General features: G+C 39.4%; 1 protein-coding gene across 10 annotated transcripts in view; it reads left to right on the top strand.

Annotated features, from left to right (window-relative positions):
• MAPK9 (mitogen-activated protein kinase 9) overlaps nucleotides 1-22,942 on the top strand; it is a 51,977-nt gene that overhangs the window by 16,831 nt on the left and 12,204 nt on the right. For 6 of the 10 annotated variants that reach the window (XM_080671653.1, XM_080671659.1, XM_080671661.1 and 3 more), the window contains 5 exons: nucleotides 6,311-6,440; nucleotides 8,818-8,876; nucleotides 11,310-11,448; nucleotides 19,859-20,024; nucleotides 21,026-21,097. In XM_080671653.1, the coding sequence (XP_080527779.1) occupies nucleotides 6,311-6,440; nucleotides 8,818-8,876; nucleotides 11,310-11,448; nucleotides 19,859-20,024; nucleotides 21,026-21,097 (566 nt within the window). Of the gene's footprint in view, nucleotides 1-6,310; nucleotides 6,441-8,817; nucleotides 8,877-11,309; nucleotides 11,449-19,858; nucleotides 20,025-21,025; nucleotides 21,098-21,422; nucleotides 21,495-22,942 lie in introns of all 10 variants that reach the window. The other 4 variants (XM_080671656.1, XM_080671660.1, XM_080671662.1 and 1 more) reach the window with 1 other exon arrangement.

Genomic DNA, 22,942 nt, shown 5'->3' with positions numbered 1-22,942 from the left:
CTAGTATCCAGAATACATAAAGAACTTTTACAACTCAACAACAACAAAAATCCAATTTAAAAAAAAATAGGCAAGGAATTTGAATAGACCTTTCCCCAAAGAAGATATACAAATGGTCAATAAGCACATGAAACGATGCCCAGCATTAGTCATTTGGGAAATGTAAATCAAAACCACAGTGATATACCACCTCACACCCACAGGGATAATCATAATCAAAACCAAAAATAATAAATGTTGACAAGGATGTGAAGAAATTGGAACCCTGTACATCACTGGTGAGAATGTAAAATGGTGCAGCCACTTATGGAAAACATTTTGAAGTTCTTCAATGGATTAAACATAGGATTATCATATGATCCATTAAATACTCCTAGATAAATACCTAAAAGAATTAAAAACAGATGTTCAAATGAAGACTTGTACACAAATGTTTATAGCAGCGCTATTTGCAATAGTCAAAAGGTGGAACTAGCTCAAATATTCACCAATGAATGAATGGATACAGGATTATGCAATACACATACATGGAATCCTATATAATAAAAGCATAATATGCAAATCGACCGAAAGGAATGACTGGTCGCTATGACGTGCACTGACACACACTTACACTCCAGAGATGTAAGATAATGTGTGTTTTAAACCAGTAAATTTGTGGTAATCTGTTACAACAATAGGAAAGTAATACAGGGGGCATGTAGTTTTTTGCGGAATATAGTAGCAATAATAACTTGTTTACAAAACTTGTTAATCATCTGTTTAAACCAAAGCTTTATAAAGTCTTAGGGACAATGTTCAAGTAAACCAAAGTACAGATACCAGTACAGGATTGAATGGAAAAGCTGGAATTAGAATAAAGTATTTCAGTCCTAATTTTGAATTGTTTTTATAATTGTCTTTGACTTATTGTTTCTGTTGTTCATTAAAATGTAAGTAAAATTAATTAGGAAATAAGTTTTAAAATGTTTATCATTTTCAAGTACTCATAAATATCAGCAAGCCATACAGTAAAATTAAGTAATTCCAAGACTTTGCAGCTCTAGTGGGGAAAATGTGTGTACATTTCTTTCATATATATTCAGTTTTCCTTTGCCTTCTAAAATCTCAAGTTGTTCAACCAAAATAATAAAGATTATTTATTTTAGGAAATAATCCTATGAAGTATTGAACATTTTTTATATACATTTTTATTGATTTTTAGAGAGAGAGGAAGGGAGAAGGATAGAGAGATAGAAACATCAAAGAGAGAGAAACATCATCTATTGGTTGCCTCCTGCACACCCCCTATCGGGGATCAAGCCCTCAACCTGGGCATGTGCCCTGATTGGGGATCGAACCGGCAACCTCTTGTTCATGGGTCTATGCTCAACCACTAAGCCACACTGGCTGGGTGTATTGACCTTTTTAAAAAATGTGTTTAATCTTAGATCTAGTAGCATTTAAAACCTTAATATAGAGTGGTTGCTAGAGCTCTTTTTTCTTTTTGCTTCTTCTAGTTCTGTACAAGCAGGAATGTTGCCCTTTTATTACCCTGTTTTATTTTCTCTGTATTAATATAAATAAAAACAATGTCTATAATAAAATTTCTGTTATAAAGAAGATGTATGGTATAAGGCATAGAAAGGCTGTGATTCAAGAGACTTGAGCTCTAAATCTAGCTCTGATCCTCATAGTGGTAGTTTTTGGTGACCTTGGTAAATAATGTGTCTTTTGGGGCCTTAATAGTTTCACCCCTAAAATGAGTGGTTTGGAACTTCTGATTTAAGATAGTGGATTACACACCTAAACAAAGAGAACAAGAGGACAGTAATCGGTGGATGAGAGCCTTTAACAAGTTTCTGAAATATGAAAAGTAATTGGAAACTTGATGCAGATAAAACAGCAGAGGAAGAGAGAATAAGTGGGTGGGACATTTGCAACAAGGAAGAGAACCTGTCTGTAGTAGAGCACCAAAGAGACTGTGGGTATAGTGATGACAGATACAGACAATGAAGGTGAAACGGGGGGCTGCAAATAGGGGTGTTAATTAAAAGTGCGTCTCTGAAACAGTTGTGTCGGTTGGCTCTCAACATACTACAACCCCAATGTTTAGCATTTGCCCTAGAAAGTGTGTAGGTGAGTGAAGAAGTATTAGGCCAGGATTTGTGGAAGGACAGAAGTCTAAAAAGGGGAGCCAGGATTTGGGGCTGTCTTTCCCTTGAGGGCATTTGAAGATTCGGCAGTGGGCAGCTGAGAGATTGAGTAGTGCTTTGGACTATCTGTGTGGTGTGGAGACAGGATTTGAGTGTAGGGTCCTCTAAAGGGGTGGTGAACTTCCTTTGCTTTGAATTGGGACCAGTAAAGGGCTGCATCCTAGAAATAAGAATGAACCAGAGAGAAAGAGGCGCTTGTGGGTACCGCCACTCAGCTTCAAATCATCTCACTTGTGAACTTGAACTTGAGGTGACCTTCAGCAGAAGTAAATGTAAATTCTCTCTGGAGGAAGATAGCATCATACTGCATATCAAATTATTTCTTGATGGCAAACAGTTTACTAAGAGCAAGCTTAAGCACACAATCAAAGACAACTAGTCAGATAAGGAGATTAGACAACAGACAACAGAGAAAAGAACCAGATCCACGGGGGGGTACTGGTATTATTGGATCCAAACTTTAAAATAGCTATGATGTTATGTTCAGAATGGTAAAGGGCAAGATGAAAAAATTTTGGTGGGAAACTGAAAACTTAAAAAAACTTAATAGAAATTCTACAACTGTAAGATACAATAATCGAATTATGAAGTTAATGGATAGGCTTAACAGCATATTAGACATAACTGAAGAGAGAATTAGTGGTCTGAAAGATAGGTTAGAAAAAAAATAGAGTAAAGCCTGGAGAGAGAAAAGTAGAAAAATACATAAGATGTATTAGTTTTCTGTTGCTACATAACAGATTACCACAAACTTGTGGTTTAAAACAACACCCATTTATAATCTCATAGTTCTGTAGACCAGAAATCTGTATGTGCTTGACCAGGTTCTCTGCTCAGCATCACACAAGCTGAACATGATGTCAGCTGGCCTGGGCTGTAATCTGCAGGCGCTTGAGGAAGAATCTGCTTTCAGGTTATTGGCAGAACCCAGTTTGTTGCAGCTGTAGGCCTGAGGCCCCCATCCCCTTGCTGTTTGTCAGCCAGGGGCCACTCTGCTCCTAGAGACCCCCACATTCCTTCTCATGTGACCATCTTAAAGATAGCAATGTCACATCTGGTCCTTCTCAAGAGTCAAATCTTTCTGACCCCTCTTCTCACCAGCCAGAACAAACTCTGCTTCTAAAGAGCTCTTGGGATTAGATTAGCTCCATTGTAGGACACAGGATCAATATACAGAAAAATAATAATGAAATATCTAGAAATTGGTAGAACGAACCACTTTGAAAAATAGCTTGGTGTTGTCTACTAAAATAAAATATATGCAGTCCCACTGTTAGCTATCTACTCATCAGAAATGCATGTATAAGGGCCCAGAGCCATGTATGAGAATGTTTATGACTGTGTTTTTTGTAATTCCTTGCAAACTGAAAACAGCAGCAGTATGTCATATAGTCATGTAAAGAAATATGCAGCAATGACACAGAATGAATTATAGCTATGCAAAGCAACAGTGGATGAATCTCACAAATATAATGTTGAGTGAAAGAAGTCAGACACAGATGATTTCAAAATCCAGACAAAAATAAACCATGGGGTGGGGCTGAAAGATGCATGTTTAACTGGTAAAAGCAAGCAGTGATTATCATAAAAGTCAAAGCAGTTAGGGGGACAGGAGGGACAGTGATTAGTAGGAGGTGTGGGGCGCTTTAGGAATGCTGACAACACATGCTCTTTGTGATAAACCATTGAGTTAAGGAACAAAAAAAGGAAGCAAAGGAATGATATCAGACAGGCATAAGTCTTGTCTCCAACAGCATTTAACGGCGGAAATCTCTGGAGTTCCAAGAGAAAATTGATTTTGGATTTAGAAGACAAGCTATCATGGATAAGGGCAGAGGAAGATTATCTCCCATAGGCTTTTCCTGAGGAAATTTCTTGAGGATGTTTTCTAAGAAAGAGAACACAACATGTAACACAAGAAACAGTGGAGGTCATTGAGAAGTCCCAGGGTGATAGCTGTGCAGCAGACCTTGAAAGAAACTCCAAAACAATGTCTTCAGAAAGAATGGAATAGATTCCAAACAATAGATAATGTGAGTAATAAGGTAGGAAGTACTGGTAATAGGCTTAAAAAGGTATGTTTTTCTTCTCTTAATAAGGAAAAAACACATGAATTAGAAATGTACAGTAGAAAAGCTAGAAAAGTTCATGGTCTAAGAATAAAACAAATTTAAAAGGACATGATGTTTGAGCAATTGATGGAATATAAGAAAAGAGATCCATTTGACCTCGATGCTGAAAACAATCTCACTCTTTTATGAACAGCAACAAGTCATGTGCTCTTTAGAAAATGAAATGTAATCCCAGCTCTGCAGTCAGTAATACTTATATGCACATACTCTGTCTTGATTTTAAACTTTTAGTCTCATCCTAAGTAAGAAACTCGCAAGACTTAGTTGTATAAGTCATAGAGATGTGTTATCAGGCTTGACCGCGTAAGACAGAAGTTTGGAGGGAAGAGAGTAGAGAGCTGGAGGAAAAAGGACATGAATCTGGTAATCTCATTTTATATACGGGGGAGTGAAGAGGGTCCTTTGGAAGTTGATGGAGCAGAAGTTTGGAAATGTTATTTAAAGTTCGTGGGTAATCAAGGGAAAGTTAAAAATAACATGAGAGCAAAAAACTGGGAGGAGGTGAGGTTTCAATAAGTGACTAAGTTCTCAGTTTTTATAATAGGGAGTGAATAGATAATTTCTAAAGTTGATAAATGAGGAAATAGTAATAAAAGTATGTTCTTTGGAGTTGAAAAGTAACTGCAAGAAGTAAAACCTAGAGTGGGAACCATGAGTGGGGAAGTATGTGTCTGCTGAGATGCTCAGAATTGGTCTATTTGGCTCATTTTGGACAAAAACTGTTGAGGCCAAAAAAGATGTGTTTGTTTTTCACATTTCCTAGACAGAAATATATGTAGGTACAAATACATACATATGTAGTAGTATGAATTAATGATTCATTTCACAAATAGATTTCTCTTTAACATTTTGTAATTTATATGAATGGTGCATTTACATATGAACATGTGAATTTACATATGTATAAACATGTACACATAATGTGAACAGAATTAGGTAAGAAGAATTCCAAAGTGACATGAAGTTTCTAACCATTCTTAACCAAATGCTGCCTTCGACAGCCTTCAATTTAAAAACAGGTTGAGTTAAGTTAGGGTTGTTTGGCAGAAAACATTATTCATAGGAGTGAATAAGTGTAAGCCATGTTATAAACCGAATAGGATAACGAAACAGAAACAGTGTTTTAAGTAGTGCCTGGGTTTCCAGGTGGTCTTTAGCAGCTATGAGCCCCTGATGGGTAGCCGAAGGATAATAACATGGGTACTATTCATACTTGTTTGAAATTAATTCAAAATGTGCAACCAGGCTACTCAGTTTTTTCTGTCTATTTTCTGGAAGAAAATGAACCATAAATTTTAACTAGGAACTTGGGATGCTGGAAACAGGCTCTGGAAGATTCTATTCTTACTACCCTAGTATGACACGGTGTTTCTAGTGGAATTTTATACGTAGCGATTGTTTACATTAGGGTTTTGTATCTTGAGGATTTACCCTGAGCTGAGATTTTGGCTTTTGTTTTCTTTTTAGATTCTTTCATCTGGGAAAAACACACTCAATCAAAAATTAGATTTATTATATTCTTCCACAAGCTCAACTATTTCCTCTTCTTTGTTGCTCCAAAATATACTTATATTTTATCCTGTGATAACCAGTGACTTTCCCCCAATTTACGGGCATATTTAAACTGAAGATTTCATTTCTTGACCTGTGTTATATGCTCTATGTTAAATTACTTGGTTCTGAATATAATAATCTCAACTAATATAATGAGAAGTCAACATGCCCGGGATGGCTAAACCCCATCCTACCTGCAGCGGCCGTGTTCCACCTCTGCAGAGGAGTCCATCCATCCTGCACCTCATCCAGCTCCCCTGGCTCTGCAGGTGCACAAGTACCTCAAGTGGAAACAAGCAGGAAGATTTTTCTTGTTTGTTACTGAGTTAAAAGAATTGTACTTTGACTATACATTCTGCATTGCTGTATTTTCCAAAATCATTCTAATGGGTTGCTTATTATAGCACTTATTCTATTTCCTAATTTTAGCGCTGCTTTTGATACAGTTCTTGGGATAAATGTTGCAGTCAAGAAACTAAGCCGGCCTTTTCAAAATCAAACTCATGCAAAGAGAGCTTATCGTGAACTTGTGCTCCTGAAATGTGTCAATCATAAAAATGTGAGTTATGTCTCTGTTTCCTCAGTATATTTGAATGTTGTCAGTGACATGATAATCTCGTGGGTCACACTGAGTTCAGACCTAGGGTAACTTAATGATTAACATAATTATTTAAATGGTTATAGTTTATTGATAAAATTCCTCTCAACATTTGGGAAATTGAAGTCGGCAAGAGGCATCATGGTCCATAGGAACTTAGGTCACTCAGCAGGGATAGGAATGTCCATTAACCCTGTTTCTATATGGTGATATCAGTACTGACCTAGCAAATTGAGAAACAGCTAAATATTTATAAAACATCATTCTATAAGTAGCTTTTTACCTTATAATACAGACTTTGCAGTTTTAAATAAATGTTGTTTGATGATGTTATATTTATGATAGCTGTGCTTGGCATCTCCATAGAAATCAAAGCACTGTACATTTTAAGGAGAAAAAGTATCTTTAGAAAATGTTTATATTCCATTACTAATCTCTGAGCATTCTTTTATAACCTTACCACATTATAAACCCATCAAATGTTAAGTCTGGAAGAGCCTTTGGAGATGCCCCCAAGTGACCTCTTTTTGTTAGGATTGGGAGGTGGTGATTAAGATGACACTTAACTCTATATGACTCCTTTCATTTTAACATTTATTCTGGCTCTTTCTGGCATGCACAACTGAGATAGTTTTTCTTCTGAGTCTGTGCTTTGAGTTTTTAATTTTTTTGATGCATGCTTTATTTTACTTATTTTTTAAAAATTATTCTCAGGTTACAAAAAAGTATGGATATTATTTTTTTTTAAATTCAAACAGTGTAAACAAGAAAGCAAAAATCCTTGATCACCACCCACAGATCACTGTCATTAACATTTTGGTGAGCATCCTCATGCATATGTGAACATACACACACACTGAAACAAGATCAGCTGTGCTATCATGCATTCTGCTTTTTACCCTCATGGAATGTTGCTAGGTCTCATACACATTAGGAACATAGATAGAATCCATTTTTAAGATAGCTGCATAGTACAGATGCACAGTAATTTATTTGACCAATCACCTATTATTGAATACTTAGGTCGTCTCCAGTTTTTCCCTATTATAAACAGTACTGCAGTAAACATCCTTCTACACACATCTTTACACATTGTCCAGCTGAATTTTTTGGCCAAGTTTGTTGGGTCAAAGAGTATGCACACTTCTGACTTTAGTACTTGCTGACAAATTGACCTCAAGGAAGACTGTCAGTTTTACGCTTTCACTAAGAGCATCTGAGAATGCCTCTATTTCAAAATTCCCCTGCACTGCATACTATTGATCCTGTGTTTTACTTTACCGGTCTGACAGATGACAAATGAAATGTTATTATTTGTGAGGTTGAATTTCCATATCTCTATTAGCCATTTATTTTTATTTCTTGAGAATTTGTATTCTATGCCTTTGTCTATTTTTCTCTTGAACTGTTGGTCTCTTCCTTATGCATTTACAAAAGATCTTTTGTGTGTTAAAGCTATCAACCCTCACTTCTTTTTCACTTGACCTTATTTAGGTTGTTTTTGGCCTACTGATTTTATTTTTGTTGGTTTGATTGTGGTTTTGGTTTAATGGAATCAAACCTCCTAGGTTTTCTGTCATGATTAGAAAAGGCTTTTCTACACCAGCGTTATATAAATGTTTATCCATATTTTAATGTTTTATGGTTTCATGTTTTAGATTTAAATATTTGTTCCATTCCAAGTTTATCTTGGTGTAAATAAGATTGAAGTGTTGATCCAGTTTTATTTTTTCCTTGGCTAGCCAGCCACCCCAATTCTATCTATATACTGAATCATTTCCCTTTCCCTCAGTCATTTGAAATAATTGAGGATGTGTGTTTGATGCTCAAGCAGCCTTAGACTGCAGGACCAAAGCCTACAGTGGGGTCCATTCTAGAACGCTCTTTAAGTAAATACATAATGCTATGAGGCGTTTCATCTTTATCATACTAAAAATGCAAGCATAGCCTTCATTTTTAAAACTTTTTTAGAAATTTGTACATAGAATTTAAGTTTTCAGAGTTAACATATTGCTTTATTTAGTGTGGGTGTTTTTTTCCCCCCATTTCTACTTTTTTATGTTCAGAGCTAGAAAGACATTTAATGTTAGAATTCTTTAATAATAAATTACGAGGAACACACAAAAGTGACTTTATGAAAAGTACATTCTATTTTAAAGGTAAGAATCCTAATCTTTTAACTTGTATCAAATACCATGTAATATGTTTTTAGTAAAAGCAATAACAATAATAAATACTGAGCTCTGCTGTGATTTCCCCCCCATTTTTGATATGTTAATGTTAAACTTAATTTTTAGTCATCTGAAATTCTGAGGTTTAAATAATTTTCTCTTTTCAGATAATTAGTTTGTTAAATGTGTTTACACCACAAAAAACTCTAGAAGAATTTCAAGATGTGTAAGTATCATTTTTATTCAGTAATGTACTATGCATAAAAGACTGAATATTTAGAAAATAACTGCTTTTTTTTTTTTTTACTTAGGAAAGTAACTGCTATTTTTTTACTTAGGATGACAAGACATTTTTAATGATATCTTAGCCACTTTTCTCTATGGAAGAGAAATATTAAGAAAATGGATAATAATACTCAACTATTTTTATACCTAGATGATTATCATCTCTATAACAGATAAGAAATTACTGGAAATAATTATTCAGAGCAGACAGTGGCCATTAATGCCAGTAATTTGCTTTACTGAAATAGAAAACATTTTCTATAGTCCCTTGAAAGCAAGGATTATAAAGTTCAGGTGTTTACAATTATTATTTGAAATGGTTAAGTTATTGGATATTGTGTGTTTCCAAAATCTGAAATAGAATTATCTTACTAACAATGAAATGAAATATTAATTTATTATATTGAGATATAATACCCAACATTATCCTAAATTTATTGTTGTATTCACTCATTCAACAAATATTTGATGGCTAGCCCTCTCTTGGACTTAGTGACCAAAACAAACAAAAATCCCTTTTATTACTTAAGACTTGCTGGTGAGCATCCTCCTTCCTAGAGCTTGCAGGAAAGCCTGAGAAAAGAGATAATCAACATAAGAAATCAGGAAATGATGTCATTCATTAGGATGAGGCAAGTGCTGTGGAAGAATTGGAGCTGGGTGTGGGGATCTGGAGTGCTGGATGTTAAGGAGTCAGGTTGCAGTTTTAAGTGGGATGTTTGGGGTTGGGGAAAGACCTCCCTGGATTGGTGAAGTTTGAAGAAAGGCTTGAAGGAGGTAAGAAGGTTAGTCTGCAGATATCTACAGGAAGACTAAATTGAAGTGGAAGGAACAGGCAGCACAAAGGAGTGGAAGTGGGAGTATGCATGGTGTGCTCAAGAACAGCAAGAGGCCAGTGTGGCTGGAGCTCAAACAGCAGAGGAGAGAGGAAGTCTATTGTAAGGATTTCCTTTTATTCTAAGGCAATTCAGTAAGACTTTGAACAGAGGAGTGAGGTCACCTGACTTTCATTTTAAAAGAATAATTGGTTTCTGGGTTGAGAATCCACCATAAGATGTGGGGACCCAGAAGACCAGTTGGGAGGTGATTGTACCAGTTCAGGTGAGAGGTCATGGTGCTTCACTTAGACCAGAGGGGAATGATGAGGGGAAGGGGTGAGATTGGGGCTGAAACTGTCTTGAAGGTAGAACCACGGTGTTTGCTCTTAGAGAAGGTGTGTGGTGCAAGAGCAAGGGAGTGGAGGGTGACGCCTGAAATTCTGCCTGATCACCTGAAGGGTGAAAGTGCTCTCACCTGAGACGAGAAAGGCTGCAGGGAGAGCGTATCAGAGGTAGGGTGGGATCAGGAGCTGATTTTTGGACATGACTTCTAGTTGTCTGTTGGACACCCAAGTGGAACTGTGAAGTGGGAAGTTAGGTAAATGAACCTGGATAGAGGTCTGAGTTGAAGGTAAGAATTTGTAGTTGATGGTCTATAGATGGTATTTAAAACCTTGAGACTAGAGGCCAGAGAAGATCATCAAGACTATGACAGAGACAGGAAGGCCAAGAACTGAGCAGTAGCACTCCAAAAGTAAGAAGTTGGGGTGAGGAGAAAGGCACTATCAGCTGGGATTTAGCAACAGGGAAGTCAGTGGGGCCTTGAGGACAGTGTCCGCAGAGAGATGATGGCAAAAGCCTGAGCAAAGTGGGATTAAGAAAAAACGGGAGAAGAATTGGAAATGGTGAGTATAGACACCTCTTTGGGGAGTTTTGATTACAAAGGGGATAAAGATAGGGCCAGTAGATGCTGGGGGAAGTGAGATGAAGTTATTTTTATTAAAAAATTATTCCCAATTACAGATGACATACAATGTTATATTAGTTTCAGGTGTATAACATAGAATTAGACATTTATATACCTTATGAGTAATGACCCTGATAAGTCTAGTGCCCACCTGGCATCCTATGTAGTTATTACAATATTATTGACCATATTCCTTTTACATCCCTGGGGATCAAGTTTTCTTAAGATGAGAGAAATAACAGCATGGCTTCTAGACTGGTAAGAATGATTCCATAGCAAAAAATTTAAGATGTAGGAGAAGTTGGATGTTTGAGATTCTATTTACTATGATATAGAAATTGTTTTATTTTTAACTTGAAAAAACATCATTAGTTGTTTTTTTTTGAAAAAACTTTTATAAAGTTCCATTATATGTTTGCTTCAAGATACCTTATAAAATGTTTAGAGAAAAATAAATTATTGTTTTACTTCAGCCAGAACATTGAGTAGGTAGTAAGTTATTACTGTTTCATAAAAATTCTGGTTTAATAGCCACAAAGAAATTTTGGATGCTTTTCACGTGTACATGGCTGGTCTTTTTCCCCCTCAGGTATTTAGTTATGGAATTAATGGATGCTAACTTATGTCAGGTTATTCATATGGAGTTGGACCATGAGAGAATGTCCTATCTTCTTTACCAGATGCTCTGTGGTATTAAACACCTTCATTCAGCCGGTATCATTCATCGAGTAAGTAGTGATGCCATATTAATTTTATTTTAAAAATCATAATAATTTTGTTGCCAGAATCCTCCAGCTACAAAAGAACTTTTTTTTTTAATTTGTCAGTGTTGAAAATCTAAATAAACTATAAGGTTGTGTTGAGTTTCCAAACATTGTTACTATCAGAAGACATCTGGGGAACGCCTGGTTGGCCAGGTGCTCAGCTGGATTCCGCAGAAGAATAGGGCAAAGAACTCCCTGGTACTGTTTATCACCTGTTGTCGATATTTTTGCCATATTTGAAATCCCATTTTTAATGAATCAAGGGATTAGATTTGGGGTGTTAGAAATTAGAGACCAAGTAGAAAATAATAAAATTATTTGTTTGAGAAATCTTACATGAATTATAACCTAAACATTTGTTTCTTCTTTTGTAAAATTCTGCCACTCCAGCATCCTGGCCCTACTTGTGAGAGCTTTTGGAATGGCCTGTGATGGGCCTCTGGACTGGATTAAGACTGGAATTTGAATGACAGTTTCCTGTACTATTGGGAAGATACAGTGTAATACTCTAAGCTAGTTGTATGAGTTTCTATTTTTTTTTATTTGGACTACTGTATAAACAACATCATGATAGAATTTTTTGAAACAACTAAAATGTTGAGTGAAATTAGAGGCAGAAATAATGTAATTTTACTGGAATCATTTATAGCATTCTCTGAATTATTACCATACTAATTTTGTTCACAGACTATTTTTAGGTACTGTGTTTCAACATCAATAAGTTATTTTCTTGGAACTAAATCTGTATGGAGAGGAAGATAGTGAGATAAGAACAATGTAGCCTATTGCTAACAGAGAAAAATAGATTTCCAGTGGTGTAGCAGATCCATCAGGTGCCAGGAAAGGTTGATTCCATCACAGCTGCTGAATGAAGGTCTCTGTGGCAACAGAGCCCACCAACCAACAGAGGGCTCAGCCCTTGCCCCTATCATGAACCTCAGGTCTGCAGCCTGAGGCCAGGAGGTGGGAGGCATCCATGGCCTGACCTGCTGGCTGATGAGCACTTGGCTCCAGACCAGTGAGCTGTTACAGTCTTTGCTGCCACCAAGTGTTCAGTTAAAATAATACAAATTCTGTTGACAAATTTGCTTTAAAAATAGTAATTTTTTAAAAATTAAAAATGATTTCCCAACATACCGTTCTATTTCTCTTTCTAAAATTTTCACAGACTTTTATATAAACTAAGGCACTTTTAATGTCTCTTAAGTACATCTTATATTAAATTCACGCTTTAGTAAGTGCCAGATTCTGTGAAGCCTTATTAACTGTGTAAAGGGAAATGGTTTACCTTGTTTGTCCCTTCCCTCTTGAGCCCGGAGATTCATAGGAAAGCATGACTCTCCCTCGGACCTGGTAAGAGCTCAGCCAACACAGTGTGTGAATCTTTAGTTTGTGAACCCTTTCTATCCTTTTGCCTGTGTACAGTGTCATGCACACAGATACACACTTGCAGTTTTATACTATGCATAAAATGTTAATTATTTAAAATAAAACACCCATAATCACACCACTTTTTACTTTATATAATTCAAAAAATTAAAAGAAATGAGAGTCCCCCAGCCTGGAGGTGGCCGGTGAGCAACTGGGGTGTTTCCTTCTTCACTTTACAGCAGTGGTTCTCAACCTTCCTAATTCCATGACCCTTTAACACAGTTCCTCATGTTGTGGTGACCCCCAACCATAAAATTATTTTTGTTGCTACTTCATAACTGTAATTTTGCTACTGTTATGAATCGTAATGTAAATATCTGTGTTTTCCGATGGTCTTAGGCGACCCTGCCAGCGGTTCTAGCGGTTCTCAACCTGTGGGTCGCGACCCACAGGTTGAGAACTGCTGCTGTAGAGCCTAAGACCATCGGAAAACACAGATATTTACATTACGATTCATAACAGTAGCAAAATTACAGTTATGAAGTAGCAACAAAAATAATTTTATGGTTGGGGGTCACCACAACATGAGGAACTGTGTTAAAGGGTCGCGGCATTAGGAAGGTTGAGAACCACTGCTTTACAGGGACACAGACTCTACTTAAGCTGATTCCAGCATGTCTGTTTATTCTTACGTCCTTTTTAACTTACATTTTTCAAAAACAAGATCCTCTCGTACATAATTGTCCTGCAACTTGCTGAATGAGCTGGTTGATTTGTTTTTTATTTTAATCAGGGATCAAATAGTTCTACAAATATTTATTTAAAAAGCAGAGTCCCCAACTCCTCCCTCTTATTTCTTTCTCCCCAGAACTCTTTCAGTTCTTTTAGTGTTCATTTCCATTTCTTGAAATAATATGCTTAGATCTCTGTTCGATGACCTTTTTTGATTTGGGGCTTAAGGTACTGACTTAGCTCTTTCACCATCCACAACCCTCACCTATCCTGTTCTGCCACCTCCCAGTATTTACAATGTAATTGGGTTTGGATCAGTGTCCATATTGTGTTTTATGTTATTGTGACCTTATCAGTGCTTTTCTCAAGCTGGGCCTCTCACCCATGCCCTCCCTGGGCCTCACACCAGTGGGTCTGTTGGTCTTGAGTGTGAAGCCCATGTCTGGAGAGTTTGTTTCTGTTTATCTAGATAATGAGCCAGTGGGAGTGAGGAAGGAGCAGAAGCCTCTCTCTGGGAAGTCTACTTTTCCCTTCCCAGTGTCTCCCTTCCTGCATCACCCTGCCCTCCCCGGTACTTGTTGCTCGTTGGTACAGATTGTCCCATGTGGGCCACTCATACTCCCCTGGTGGCTGCCAGGGAGGCCACACTTTACTAGACATCCCTACACTCTGGGGGTCAGGCCCCAAGTTTAGGTGTCATTTGTATTTTGACATATGTTCCTGGTTTTCCTTGTTTTGGATGGTTTTTAAGATTTAAAGAGGCAGAACTGTCTTTACTCTGCTACCTTGAAACTGAAGTCCAGTTTGTCTTGGAAAGCTGCCCCTGGTGGTGTGTGGAGCTAGTGGGAGAGGGGCAGTTGTGGATGTGGGGAGCCCTCCAGGGCCTGGGACTTCTTTAAATCCTTCCAACTATCCATGTCATCTTCATTTTATCATCATTCTCCAGCAGATGGCAGTAAAGTGTGTTGTTTCCCTCCCCCCCCACCCCCACCCCCCCCCAAAAAAATCAGTACCAGATGACAAAGTTCTGACTAGTGGAAGTGGCCGGAGGTGGTCCTGTTTTCCATTTCACTCAGGTTCATGGAGCAGGCTGGCGGCGCTGTTCTGGTCATATTCATTCATGTGGCTCTTGCTTTATTTAGTTCAAGGTTGGATTGCAGGGGCTGCTGGATGGTAAAACAAAGACATTTCAATTTTAAAAAAAATCAGCCTCCTAAGAAAGCACCTACTGTTTTTTCCACCACCCTGTGTCCAGAAAGGTCACCCGCTATGTGGATGTTGCTGCCGTTCCTCTCCTCACTGCCACAGGAGAGGCTAAAACTGCTGCCTCATCACTTAACACTTAAAAAATACTTGTTTTGTGAAGTTGAGCATTATTTTATCTTTTAGTGATTTGTGTTCTGAAATGCCTATTCTTGCCATATTCTTTGATTTTTGAAAAAGGAAACTAGAAACAAATAGGTTTGTTTTGTTTTAGCTGCTTCACCGTGTGAGTCTGCTCACAGGGACATTGCTGGGTGGTTGGCTGCTTCTTCCCTGGCTGTACCTTGTGCAGAACAATGGCTGCGGCAAGGGTGGCCATGCTCCCCTAGGACACGCGTTGGGACACACGCAGGGCTCTGGGACAGCTGGGGGCTGGGCCATCTGCATAGGGCTTGTTTGGAATTTTCACTGCATTTATTAGAAATTATATATTTGTAATTTCTGTTTTCCTGAATCGGGAAGTTTGGAGAGTATTTGACAGTAATGAAATGGAACTTTAGCTATTATAAGTTTTAAATGGTTCTCTACTTACAGCCACATTCTGTAGCCTCAGGTGGCTACATCTGGACAGCACAGGACCAGGATTCCCTTGCCCTGGCATCTTCCTTTCTTTGGTAAAAGAATTACATGATCACCAAGCCCCACTCCCCTACTCTGACTACGTGGCTATAATTGGATGTGACAATGCCAAAAAAAAGAATGTAAAATATCTCATTAATAATTCTTATGTTGGTTACATTTTGAAATGATAAATAACACTTCACAGTGTCATGTGCCCATTTGCAGCACATCGATTGGAAAATTCCAAGTCAGGTACTGGACCTGAAGCTTCACACTTAAGTACTCCCAGGTCCTTCCATGTGGTGTGCCTGGGTAGTTTGATGTCACAGCTGCATGTTGGAAAATTCTTGTGAATAGAGTAGTTGTGGATTGTTCAGAAGTCACCGTTTCTAGGGTGAGTCTGCAGGCTGGCGTCCCCAGGCAAAAGTCAAATTCCTGTGGCCTGAGGAAGGGGCTGGAGTGTGGGAGATCAGCAGTAAGGAAGGCCCTAGAGCTAAGAGGGAAAATGACAGAAGCCGTGTGGAAGCATTGAGAGTAGTGGAGAGTGGCATGTGTGTCCACTCGGCAGATGTTTCTGACGGACTTTCTGGTTCTCAGAGCAGAGAGCACAGGGGCCTCCCCTCCCAGAGCCTGCACTTGGTGGTGGGGTAGAGGTGAGGCACACATGCTGTGTGCGGGGGTGGGAGGGGGTGAGGAAGGGCGAGGGAGTGGGGCTTGGTGATCATGGAATTCTTCCCAAAGAAAGAAGGAGCCATGGGAAGATGCCAGGGCAAGGGAACCCTGGTCCTGTGCTGTCCAGGTGGTAGCCACCAGTCCCCTGAGGCTCAGAATGTGGCTATAATTGGATGTGACAGTGCCAAAAAAAGAATGTAAAATATCTCAATAATAATTCTTATGTTGGTTACATTTTGAAATGACAAATAATACTGTCAGACAAACGCAAAAAAATTTTGGAGGCTTTGGTTAGAAATAAATGATAGATTTATTCAAGGGTCTTAGAGTTTGCACACTGGAAATACAGCTAGGCAAAAACCCAGAAGTGTTCTGAAGAATAAAAAAAGGGTTAGGAGTTCTTATAGTAAAAAGCGCACTCTGGAGAATAGTCAGCCCTGCACTCTTAGCCCTAGGTGTGGTCCAGAACGGTTGTCAGTCAGATGTCGGGCCGTCTGGATGATGGGTGCCAGGTGGTCTAGAGAATGGGCACCAGGGGGTCTCGTCACATCAACGGATAATAGATGTCAGGAGAATGTCAGGTGACCTGGATATGTGTGTGGGTCCTTTGGGGGGTAATCAGAGGGTTACCTGGAGGGGGGTAGTCAGAGGTTATCTGGAGGTCTGGTGTCTGTCCAGATGTATATCCAGGCATCAACTCAGGACTGGAAAGTTCAAAAAGTTTAAGTTCCCAGGCTACTTAAGTAGAACAAGAATAGAGTCCTTCCTCATGTCTCCATCTTCATAATGTTAATAATTTTAGCAGCTTGGTTAAAGTGATTCCTTTTATATTCCCTACCTTCAATCTTTTCTCAATATTATGGATATATTGGATTAAGTAAAATGTATTATTAAAATTAACTTTACCTGTTTCTATTCACTCTCTTTAAGGTGGCTACTAGAAAATGTCAATTATATCTGTTGGAGAGCAGGGAAGAGCCAGAGTGTTAGGAACTGAAGGATGACCAGGCGTGGAGGGAGGGACGGAGTGAGGGAGGGAGGGAGGGTGGGTGAGGAAGCCCTCAGAAGGGTTGTGGGTTTTTTTATTGAATTGCCGAAAATAATGAGATGGTAAAACATCTGAACATGCACATTTCTTTCACATACAAAGTTTGATTAAGTACCAAGAACTACAGAGAGAATCCAAAAAGTGCACTGCAAACTGAATACATTTCTTGGGATCTAAATCTTAAAATAATCACCAGACACACAATTTACCTTCTAAGGAAACTTACTTATGGGAACAGACTACTTTGGGAAGATAAATGTAAGAAGCAAGAGGAGGGCCGAAACCGGTTTGGCTCAGTGGATAGAGCGTCAGCCTGCGGACTGAAGGGTCCCAGGTTCAATTCCGGTCAAGGGCATGTACCTTGGTTGTGGCCACGTCCCCAGTAGGGGGTGTGCAGGAGGCAGCTGATCGATGCTTCTCTCTCATCGATGTTTCTAACTCTCTATCCCTCTCCCTTCCTCTCTGTAAAAAATCAATAAAATATATTTAAAAAAAAAAGAAGAAGAAGAAGCAGCAAGAGGAGGAAGTTAAGGGAAATGACCACTACATATTGCAGAAGCATACTGGAAAGCAAAAAATGTTGAAAGCAGATTGTAAAACTAGTGCCCTGCTCCAAGGTCAACAACTTGAACAACCAAAACATGAAAAAGACCTTGCCCAATCCTGGGGTCAGTGAGGGACTCCAGGAAAGAGCTGTGTGTTAGTGGAGCTCCTGAGAGCAGAGTGGTACTCAAGGAGCATGTCTTGATCTGAGGACCAAATGCTTTTGGGCTTGTTCTGGAAACATAGGGCATGCCTGGAGCATGTAGACCAGCAGCGTGCATGCCCTGCATTCATTCTCTTGTCCCACTGAGGATACATGTTAATTTTAAGTCTCTCACTCCTTGCTAGAAACTTGGGGTTTCTTCTTCTTTGCAAACCACAGGGAAACCCAATTTCTGTACCTGTTACATCTGAAAGTAATAAAGGATGACCACTTATAGCCAATGGCTAGATGAGGAATCCCCTTAACATGGGCTTTCCATGATGGGAGGAGAGGAGGCTCCCCTGGACCATGGCTAAGCAGACCAGTCACTTCACAGGAAATGAGAACAAAGTCTTCCAGGACAATGAGTCAGAATTTCTGTTTAAAATGGTGCTCGCACACAGGCATACAAGTATCTCAGACGCCCCTAGAAAACAGTCTGACAGCACATGAATCCGGCTGCTGGAACTCGTCATCGGATTAGAATGGAACGTATCTTTGAGTTTTTAGGCAATTTTAGATAGCAGCATAAGGTGTTCAGGGCCCTCTCCTGAAGATGCTGTTGAAACAAAACCCAAAATAACTACCTTGAGAGAACATGCACATTCTAAGAGGCCAAACATTTTCCCTGGGTGAAGGGATGACTTAACTCATGAAACTCAAGAAAACAATAAGAATTTCCTTGAATATATTCAATGTATTAAGGGAAGGTATTTTCCTATATGAAACAATTTTCCCACTACAAAGAAATCCAATAAATAACTGTACAGTGAAGGGCCCCGATGAGCACTGAGTGAGTGGGTCCCCGCACGGCTGCAAGGTTGGAGGCGCCCAAAGCACCAACCTCTTTTCTTTTTCAAATGTGACTTGCTGGTGTTTCAAGCTGCGTTACAGAACAGCCCCACCTTTCAAAGCCTGGCGGGGAGTGAAGCCAAAGCGTACAACACAAGAGGCAGTCAAAGCCAAGGTTCCCACAGCACCTCTCTTCAGGGACCAGGACCACTGAGGCCCGGCTTTGGCTGCCTGTGCTCCCTCGCTGTGTGCGTGCGTGCGGCAAGTCTTCCGGGAGGGCTCTCTCCGTGGGAATATTTTGCTGTGAGATCCCTGTAGGGGTTCTTGTGCTACATGCTCTGGGATTAGGCCCTGCATTTAGCCAAACAGTTCAAAGTGATCTTTGCCCTGAAGAGGTTCTGGAATGCGGGGCCTAATCCCAGAGCTGCCTGGCTGCGGACGTGCTCCAGGAGGAGGCTGCTCCAGGAGGAGGCGGTGCTGGGCTGCAGGCAGCAGGAAACGCAGTGCTCTCAGTGCTGCAGTACTGCTTGGTGCCGGGCGTTGATGCTACCCACCAGCAAGTCCTTCCTAGTTTGTCTGTGACAAGGTGCTTCCCTGGAGTGGAATTTTGGCACTGGTTGCTGGGCCTGGTGCTGTTGCCCATTTAAGCTGCACTTTCCACAGAATGGGGTGATCAAGGTCTTGAACCTGGCTGAGGTTCCCATCTCACTGCCCTCTCCTCATGGTGAGCCGGTGGCACACCGTGGCCTCAGGTTCTCCATGCCAGTGCAGCATGGTGCAGGGTGTGGTGGTCGGGTCATCATGGAACAGGGCAGGCCTGGGCTCTGGGCAGCATGGACCCTACACGAGTGGCAGCCTCATCCCTCACACTGGGCACCAGCCCCTTGACCCTCAGCCCGGCCAGCTCCCCTCTCAGAAGGTTTTAAGTAAAGGTCATGAGCATTTCCACATGGGGGTGAGGGCAACCATCTGACTTTATTAGGCTTATTCGTATTCGTTTCAGTTTGAGAATAGGATTTTCCAAAATTGTTCCAAAATGCCAGGATTCCATTCTAACTTTCCTCCCCCTGTCAGCACTCTCATGTACTTCAGCAGTCACTCACCTCTCAGCTCCCTGCCCGCGTACAGTTGTTTATTTACTGGTAGCATGCTTTGGTGCATTTTATTCATTTAAACCATTTCTGTCCTAGGATTTGAAACCTAGCAACATCGTAGTAAAGTCAGACTGCACGCTTAAGATCCTGGACTTTGGCCTAGCCCGGACAGCCTGCACCAACTTCATGATGACCCCCTACGTGGTGACACGGTATTACCGGGCGCCGGAAGTCATCCTGGGTATGGGCTATAAAGAGAACGGTGAGTACAGATGGAACCGGAAAGGCTGAGATGTTTAAAAATAGTGCCATTCGTCATCACTAGTGTTGTCTCTTTCCTGTGAATTATATGAAATATAACGTGGGGACTGTGTTACACACAGATCATCACACTCCACAAATAAAAAGCCATTACTTTTATATTCCTATTAGTTAAAATCATTCACTTTTGAAGTTGAATGTTTATCAAAGTATAACACACTTACAGAAAAGAATATAAATCGCAAGTGTGCACTCGATGGGAGCGCACCCACATAACCAGCACCACCCCAGGCCTCTCCAGGCCCTTCAGGTCTTAGTCCCCAAGGGAAGCTATCAACCTAATTTCCAGCACCATTGATTGGTTTTACTTATTTTTGAACTTGATATAAATGGAATAATATATGTTCTTTTTTGCATAGAAAAGTTGCTATCGGTGTTGTTTACTAGTAACATCAAAACTTAACTAGCAATAACAGACTAACAGAGCTCTTTCAAACTTAGCTTTTGACAAATTTGCCAAAAAGAATGAAATCACATTTACTTGTTTTAAAAATCCTGAAAGTTTGCCCAGCCCTCTGAAATGGACTTTGCCTCAGATTTATGAACATGTTCCGTAAGCTGTGCTCCCACTGGACACCGCTCTGGGGCTCTGTTGTTTCCTGCGGAAGGGAGAGAAACGAAATTCCCGCTTACCTTCTCCCACCCTCCCTCTCTCCAGCAAGGGCACTAGATAACCCTTCTGCCCGGCTGGCCGAGGCATGGGCTCAGCTGGCCCCGCAGAAGAGGGTGAGCAGCTGCAAGTCAGGGCACCTAGCAGGCCTCCCCTGGAGCTCAGAAAAGCAAGCCTGCCTCTGTGGGGCCCTGCTGACGGGGACAGTTTAGGGAAGGACCCTTCAGGAGGCAGGGGTTCGGCGTGTTACCAGCTGCGTTTGTCTCTATGGGAGGGAGTTGGAAGAGGATGTGTGGGTCTCCTGCTGGCTTTAATCACCTGGTGTTTGGTAGTGGACATCTGGTCTGTCGGGTGCATCATGGCAGAAATGGTTCTCCATAAAGTCCTGTTCCCAGGAAGAGACTGTATCCTTCACAAGGAGACCTGCAGTGGCCACAGGGTGGGCAGGGGGTGTGGCTAAAACAGCTCGGTGTGGGGACAGGCACTTCTGTTTCTGGGGTTTTGTTTGTTTTTTCAGCTGTAAAGTATTGGAATACTTGCCACTAAAATCCCAGGTTGCTGTGCACTGATGGCTATAATGGAGGCCACAACCATTCACATTGTGTGAAGTTCACCTTTAGCAATTCATTCTTCCATGTTTGTGTGTTTAGTACACTGTTAGAATTCCTTTTCCTCACCTTTGTTTTGTTCATGGCACTTTATAATTTTATCATTTCATTTTATTTTCAGTTGATATCTGGTCAGTGGGTTGCATCATGGGCGAGCTGGTGAAAGGTTGTGTGATATTCCAAGGCACTGACCGTATCCTTCCCGGGACCTTCCCGGCCATGCTTCCCTTAAGCACCACAAGTAGCCGGAGCTCAAAGGAAAATGCCATAGTTCCAGACTGGGTGTAAGGGGGCTGGATTATGTCTGTTAAATTAGTGTCACAAACCAAACGGTTCAATTTTACCTTTTCTTTTTCACTTGACTACCTCTAGTGATTTTATTGAGGCTTGGAGTTAAGTTAAACTAATTATATTAGCTCTTAATTTTATAAAAAATAGCTTATTAGAAATTTATTTACTATTTGATGAATATATTCTGATATAAATGAAAATGTTATTTAGTTCATTCAATTAATTTAGGCAAGTTGCTGTCTAAATTTAATAGGTCAGTAAGTATTCCTGCATAATTTAATTAATATGCTATTTTGTTAGTTATTAGTATGCATTAAAATACTTTCCCCCAAAGAACGTAAGCACACTACATAACACCTAAATGAAAAAGATTAAAGTGAAAGTTGGTGAGGAACAACATATGGTGAATTTTCTTGTTTGTTACTCCGCTGACATTTTGTAGAAATTTTTTAAAAACCTGCTTAAAGGTATTTTGTGAGACACTGGGAAGTCTAAAATAAATATAAAATGCCAAAGATTAACTTATCCTGTGGTCAGGAAATCATATTAATGACATAGCACAAAGTAAATAGATAATATAGCTTTCTTTCCTCATATTCCTCATATTCTTCCATCTCTAATATTTTTTACATGAACATGGTTCTTCACATATGCCCTTTTTCATTTCTGTTCTAACCACTTAGTATTTTCATTAGTCTTTGATTTTGTTTTTTTGTTATAAAATCTTTAAGTGTCTCTGTTCATTGGCAAATTGATGTTTTTTTCTTAAAGGAAAGCAAGCTGTGTAGTCAGTGTTTGTATTTTGTTAATTTTAGTATTTTATAATTTTATGAGGGCAGTTTTTTGTATTATAAATTATTCACAACACAAACTTGGAATGAAAAGGTTTTATTCCTGTCATTTACCACATCTCAGATGTTAATGTGAGGTTAAATGCAGCATTTTATTTTGTTCTAGAAAATTTTCTAGTAGTTTCCCATAATCTACCTTAGATTCACTTGTTTCAAACTGTAAGGAAGGGGGTCTTTATTTTACAAATAAAGTCAATTAAAAAGGGAAAAATTGACATATTCTAAAGAGAAATCATTTAAAAGTAATTAACATTCAGTTTGTCTTATTCATTTTATGCCTTTCCTTTTTGTATTAAGAAATGTTTTCTTCAGAAAGTACAAAAATGAAAAATGTGAGTGCTTTTTGGTGCATTATTAAGTAATTTAAAATTACTACTTTACATATTAACATCTTACAGTGTCCACAATTAATAATTGTATATATAAGATTACCTAATGTCATTTTCAGAACACACACGGAGCATAACATCATCTTTCAAAGATAATTTTGCCAGTTTTT

Source organism: Plecotus auritus, assembly GCF_963455305.1.
Source record: "Plecotus auritus genome assembly, chromosome: 6".
NCBI classification, from domain to species: Eukaryota; Metazoa; Chordata; class Mammalia; order Chiroptera; family Vespertilionidae; genus Plecotus; species Plecotus auritus.
Note: the sequence above shows the minus strand (reverse complement) of the source record. Positions and strands in the feature narration are given on the sequence as shown.